Source organism: Hydra viridissima, unplaced genomic scaffold, assembly GCF_058129835.1.
Source record: "Hydra viridissima isolate aposymbiotic clone 2 unplaced genomic scaffold, HvirCarnegie_v1 scaffold_17, whole genome shotgun sequence".
Classification (NCBI taxonomy): domain Eukaryota; kingdom Metazoa; phylum Cnidaria; class Hydrozoa; order Anthoathecata; family Hydridae; genus Hydra; species Hydra viridissima.
Window position 1 is genome coordinate 2,306,707 of NW_028324316.1, and position 7,059 is coordinate 2,313,765.

Genomic DNA, 7,059 nt, shown 5'->3' on the forward strand with positions numbered 1-7,059 from the left:
ACTTTGCCCCTTAGAAGAAGCTTTAGATAATTTTTTTTTAATCCAGCAAACTTATAAACTTGTTATTCATATTTAGCAAGTTAAAAAGTATCTTTATGCCAATATTCGTAAAAATATATTTTATCGAACAGGAGTAAATAAATGCATAAAACGCAATTAAAAATGGTGGATTTTAAATATCTTGAGCTTAACCTAAAACAGTCATAAATCGGTCACAGCTTTGAATAGAAATGTGAAATTTTAAAAGATTTCATGTTTTCACATGTTAATGGTGTAAAAATCAGCAAAATCAGTTTCATAGGTTTTACAAAGACATTGAAATGGAATTACCCAGAATTACCCAGTTACAGACTTCGTTTCAGTGACACACCCACACACGTGAAAAAAATATTTAGGATGGAGGTTGAAAACTACTTTAAAACATAACGAGTTTTGTTAGCAACACTCCATCTCAGATGTTAGCCGCACTTTTGCTGCGTCACAACTTCATTTTTTAATTTACTTAGTAACCTTTATTTAAAAGCTATCGACTTTGAGCTGAAAAATTTCTTGTATATACATTTATAGCAATTATTTTTTTCTGTATTCTTTGTACTCACATTAAACCTCTGTAAAATCCACTTTTACAAGGACGCTAAACCTCCTACAGTCTTTTTCACTATGAACACTGAAAAAAAATCTGTCTCGCGAAATATCTTTCAGCTTTAAAAAAACAATCAAATAGATTTTATGTCTAAATATTCTTTCCAGAACTTGTGGTAAATATTGAACTTATGGTAAAAATTGACTTAAAAAAGTAAAAAGAAGTAGCATACGGTCCTGAAAGGAGGCAAAAAATTATTGGTAAAATAGTTTTTTTTTCAGCAATTTAACCAAAAGAAAAAAAGAACTTATGCATTTAATAAAGGTCTGCTATATTAACAAAATCAAGGCAAATCAAGGCATAATCAAGAAATTATTATGCTCTAAGAGTCATTAGACCTCCAAACACTTACACTCCGTACAAAACTTTATCAACAAGTTGCAGAAGTCTTGGTATTAAAAGCGACATTCACGATGAAGAATTCTCTTGAAAAAGCTATTTTTATTTCCACCACAAAACTCTATGGGGACCACAGAGCATGTGTCTTTAGCAAATATAAGAATTGAAATTGCATCATAATTTACACAAAATTGCATAATTAATTTACATGAAATTGATCAAATAACCCAATATTTAAATTGCTAATTTCATATCAAAAAATTTTATGTTCTTAAAATGAAATAAAAGTTTTTTAACGAGGGGGATTTGAAAGCGTTGAATACTTTGTTTGTAGAAAAGACAGTTGTTGATGTCAATAAAATTCTAATGTTTGGATTCTTCGAGAGTTTAAAACCAACTGTAAAAAATGCACGTTAAAACAATAGACCACTTATACGCAATAAACGAGTTTTACAACTTTAATAAACCAAGGCAGCAGTGGTTTTTCTTCTATGTGGTCTAAAACTTCAAGAACCTACTCTCGATCATCCATTTTTTTACGCTTTCAATTGGAGTTTAGCTTCGATGAATTTTGTTCACATTTTTTTCTCTATTTTGTTTTAAAAAAGCTAGAATAATAGAGTTGGACATGCAGAAAACGAACAGGTTTTTAGTGTTATTTACTGAAGTAAGGAAGAATTCAAAAGAATTCTTTTTGAACTCACAATTTAATTCAAGTTTGATGGTATGGCTTTGGTTCTTAAGTTTGAGTTTATTTAGCGGATTTTTAACTGAACGATGACTAACATTAAAGCGAGTCTCGCGGTCGACGTACTCATCTAAAGTTAAAATTATATAAGATCTCATTAAACCGCAAGACGTCAATCATGATTACTTGGGTCCAAGCCTAAATTATTATATGTAAAAGTCTTTTCTGCTTCGTAACTTTCAGACATCGTCACGTTCAGACATAGGATCATTGTATCTCAAATATTGAAAACTAAAATGGAGAAAAGACTTTTTTTATTCGCGTTAATAGTAGTCAGTCAAGTTGGCGCTATACCTGTAAGGAAGTGTCATCACAAATGTGGTTACCTGTTTTGGCATGCAGTCGGAACATGTTTACCTTCTGGCCAATGTAGATGTTGGTGGGGATGGACTGGTCCAAATGCAATGTATATAGAGAGCGGTCCTTACAAAACCTTAATCCTTGCAGATTATTGTACCGTACCTTGCCATTTTACCCGCGATTATCGAAATCCAAGCTGTGTTGATATAAAGGAAACGAATACCGAAGAAAACATTTCCACCGTTGAGCCTGGTACAACAAGCGAACCCATAACATCTACAACTAATGAAAAATCTACCAGTGTTGACCTTTCGACTACAACTACAGAACTTCCACAGTCAACAATTAGCACAATAACTTCAATTTCAAATACTGAATCAAGTACCATAACCTCAGAATCAGTCACCTCCTCTATTGAACAATCAACGTCAATAACAAATACGGAGTCAACCACAGTCGCAACTGGAAATATAGCGACGAGTTCCGAATCAGCAACAACTACATTAACTATTAGTGAATCGACGGAATCCTCAACAGAAGCCGTATCAACGTCGTCAAACCAACCTTCGCCATCAACAAGTCCAACTGAAACAAGTTCTGAAACCTTGATAACTACTTCAGGACCATCTACATCGAGTGTCGAACAATCTACGGTGAGCTCTACAAATACAAACACGGAACCAATTACAACCCCTGAATTATCAACAACTGCTGAACCTACAACAGTGGTAACAAGTGAAACAATGATACCTAAAACAGAAGAGCGCAGTACTGAAGTATCGACTTCAGTTACTACGACAAGTGTCGAATCCTCAACGACAATTTCGGAAACTACAACTGCTTCAGAACCTGAACTTTCAACATCTGCCCATCTTGAATCCTCTAATTATCCTTGAGTGTCAATAATCGTGAAAACTTCGCCTCCTACAAACAGCAAATTGTGATTTTGAAAAGTTTCAAATATTTCTTTCGTACAACTAACATTTTTTATAATTCTTTTTCAATAAAATCTTAAACTCTGTAAAATAAACTTTTATATGTAAATTATTATGAATAAAGTTCTTAACACGTTAAAGTTTTCTGATTTTTCTTTTTGATGAAAAATTTTCAAAATGCTTTGACAAATTAAGCGATGATCTTCATGCAAGAATTAAGTTGTTTTGATAAGCGATGATCTTCATGCAAGAATTAAGTTGTTTTGAAGGAAAACTAAGTTTAAACCGATTCATTCAAAAGAACTCTATTTTTAAAGGTACGTCATCTTAGCGTTTTTTTTTTTTTTCTTTAACTTTTAAAATCAAAAGTAAATTGAAATATCTGCACTTCAGCAAAGCAAAAACGACATGCGTTTAAGTTGTCAAAAATCTTATCCGAGATCTGATATGTAGCGCACTTTCGAGCCCCCGTTGTAGATTAAGAAAGATCGGTATTTAAAATGAAGAAAATTGGTATCCATTTTTGTTTTTTGACTAACGCTTAGTACTAACTTAGACTCGAAGTTAAATTGAAGCCCTTGCAAAACGCTAATATTCGTTATTTTCTCAACATCCATAAAGTTTTATTTCAAGTAACATAAAAAAAAAAAAAAAAAAATGACATGGTTTTCACGATGGCAACGATTAAGTTCAAAATTTTTTGAACTTAATCGTTGAACTTAATCGAACAAAACTTGACGTTGGAAGTGGTGATATAATGGAAACACAGTAAAAAACATTCGAAAATAAGAAAGGCCTAAGTATAAAACTGATAAAATATAAATATTTGCTGAAAACTTTTGTATAAAAACTTTGAAGATTAAAAAATATTTTTGACTCTGCGTTGTGATTTTAGATTTTCCCAAGGTATTGGAAAAAGGCATGGATTTAGTTTTCCGATAAAAGTGAAAATTGATAAAATAAAAAAGATGCATTGAGCTTAAAAACTCAGTGCGATCTTTCTGATAAACAGTATTGGATTATCAGGAATTCATCCATAATTTTGTATTATGGATGAATAGATACTTATTCTTTACTTCAGAAATTAAGAATGAAAAGCAGAATTGTTATTCTCAGGGTGAAAACTTTGCCTTGAAAAGGATAACGTTTACTGAGCGGAAAATTTCTGTGATAATACAAGCATAAAGTGTTTGGAAAGTTTCATGGTGTACTCTAGTCAAAGTGTTTGTAAAAAAAACAAAAAAAAAACACTGATACAAATATTGGCAAGATTCATGTTAACGATCTAAGTCTTTTTCTGACAGCCATTGTTCAACTTAAATTAATCTTTAGGTAAGAAATAAAGTAAGAACCTCTTTTGTACATATTACTGTAGACCCCTTCATTCCAATTCCATCGGAAATGAAGAGTTAACCAGAAATTAAAATAAACTTATCATAAAGCTGAAATGAATAGACTGGTTGAGTTTGACGTAAATTTAGAAGTAGCAGAAGGCAAACCTGATACAACTAGCCCTTTTAAGTTGAAACCAGATTTAACAATGTTTAATGGTAAAGTGGTGAATGCTTTTATTAACACTCTATCCTCCCATTCTTGTAATAATTGCGGAGTTAAGCCCAATGTATATAACAATCCACTATTAATCAGATCTAAGCCAGTCAATGAAAAGGATTTTAGCTCTGCATTTGCTGATTCAGATTTTTGAAGTATATTTTAAATTTAGAATACAAGATGGAAATTAAAGCATATTTTTCCAAGTCCCCTGCTGAAAAAGCATCAGTAAAAAATAAAAAAAAAGATTATTCAACAGAGGTTTAAAGAGGAGCTAACCCTTATAGTTGATGTGCCTGAACAGGATTTTGTAGTTGATGCCTTAACAGGGTTTTGGTGCTAATGATGGAACACTGTCAGAAGGCCATATGAAATAACAGAGCTAAGTTATTAGTCAAGACAGGTTTCATACAATGGTTTACAATTTTGATTGAATACCAAAGTGCTGCTTACCTGTATACGGGGGTTAGATATGCAAATATAAATAAATCATCGACAAACACTAACTCCGAGGCATCTTAAGTATTTTACTTTAATCTTGGTGCCTAGGTGGTCCGATTATTTAAGAGTTATTAAAGATTTCTATACAGCAGAGCGATTTGCTTAATGACAATATTTCCTTCTGTAATCTTATGAGTTTCTTCAAGCTTATTTTCTATTTATAGTTATATTTTTATAAACCTTGGAATTACCAAAAAAAAAACAAAAAACAAAAGTTGTTGTTGTGGTTGTTGTGGTTGTAGAAATTCTGGAAATATTGCAAACAATTAATCTTGTGCTGAATTCAAATTTGAAGTCCGTTACGTCACTCACCACTTTTTTTGAAAAATCGTGATTTATCTATTGTGATTTATATATTTTTTTTTGAAAAAAATTTTTTCTTCATAATATATTCAATACCTTTAAAGTATTTCGTCACAGTATTCAAACATCAAAAAAAAAAGATGATTATAAAACTAAACCTTTGTAATAAAAAGTTTCAATAAGTCTTATTCGTATTGAAACTTTTTATTACAAAGGTTTGGTGTTTGGTTTTAGCTTTCCGTTTATAAGGCAAGCCTGTGGAATCGCATTGTAACATCCAGCATTATTCTGCTAACATTAAATGTCACAATATTGTATCCCAGAGCTTCATATGAGTGAAATAACTGTTGAATGTCATCCAAATAAATGAGAGAACGGCGGTTGCCGACAAATTATTTGCAAATAACTTTTCGAAGATAACCCATGGTCTGTTTAAACCAATAATTACTAAAAGGCTTCGTTATGCCACGTTCCAAAAAAATTGCCCTTCAATTTGGCTTTCAACTAAGAGAGGTTGATGATGTAAATAATAATAGGAATATCTACGTTGCTCAGTGGTCAATCTTCCGTGTATAGCTTTAGCATGATTTGTGCTATTCCATAGGCAAAGGAAGCAAAAATATTTACATTTCTTAACTGTATTTCCGTCAAAATGGCAATAACTTTGAAGTCCCACACAGATAGCAAATTTCTTTTCGTTATAGCAGATATGGAATTTCTTTCTTCTTGACAGAATAAGCGAGAGGCACATGAATATAGATTGCGATTGTGAAGAGAAACAGTCTTCATGCTAGATTGTATGCTTGCAATTGGCTAATCTGAAATGCAAAAGTTACGGCAATTGCTATAGCTTAAACTTCTAAGCCAATAGTAATGCAAAACAGTGTTTAAAAAGTTTTACCACGTGACTTGAACTGTAAAGTATTTAAGTTGTACGCAAAATTGCAGGTATTCATCGGAATGTATAGATTGCATAGCATTGTATTAGTATTACTTCAGAACTGAAGGATTTTCTGATGTACTTAGCATGTGCTTGATATATAACACATAGATAATTTTGTTTTTCTCTACATTAACCGCTCAAATGCATCTTCGGGAAAACGCAAAATGCCAATGTGTCACTGAATAATAAAATCTTGATGAAATGCTCCAGAAATTTTTCTTTTACAGCGGCTTAAGTTAAGTGTGAACAGTGCTATCCTTCAATTCAACAAGGGTTAGCTTGGAATTGTCAAAGTGTTTGAATAGCTTGGAATCGAGGAAGGTGAAAAATTCGATACGAGCTATGGGTTATAGGCACACGATGCCAAATTTGAAAGTAAAATGACTTTTGGTCAAGAGTTAGGAGCTGACTGCAAACTTTTTAAAATTGAATTAGAAGTACTTTGTGTGAAAATCTTCAGTAGCGCAAAAGGTTTAAGAGCAACTTTTGTTTATTTAATTGTAGATAAATCTTATTTGCTGATTTTAACATATCAATTGATGATCCAAATATTCCCATAAGAGCTTTATCGGATTTAAGTCAGGAGTTTGCTATAGCCATTTGGACTTTTACTTAAACGCTATACCAAAATCAAAACTAGAGAATTTCTAAGTCAATAGAATTCTTACTCTCAAGACAAATGCAAATCTCTATTTACATCAATCAATTTTTATCTCTCTATTTTATCTTCTATTAGGTCGTCATTAATTTTATTCATATTACTTCTTTAGTGTCGACGAAATTTTTTTGGCGTAAA

At 31.9% G+C, this 7,059-nt stretch overlaps 1 protein-coding gene across 1 annotated transcript; it reads left to right on the forward strand.

Annotated features, from left to right (window-relative positions):
• Positions 1-1,896: 1,896 nt before the first annotated feature.
• LOC149877042 (uncharacterized) lies at positions 1,897-2,926 on the forward strand. The gene has a single exon (XM_090074502.1). It carries the CDS (start codon positions 1,967-1,969, stop codon positions 2,924-2,926), a length of 960 nt encoding a protein of 319 aa, XP_089930628.1. The 5' UTR covers positions 1,897-1,966.
• The last annotated feature ends 4,133 nt before the right edge of the window (positions 2,927-7,059 follow it).

Bases quoted from the DNA above. Each gene is read 5' to 3' on its own strand.
- LOC149877042 (XM_090074502.1), top strand. From the start codon at position 1,967: ATGGAGAAAAGACTTTTTTTATTCGCGTTAATAGTAGTCAGTCAAGTT.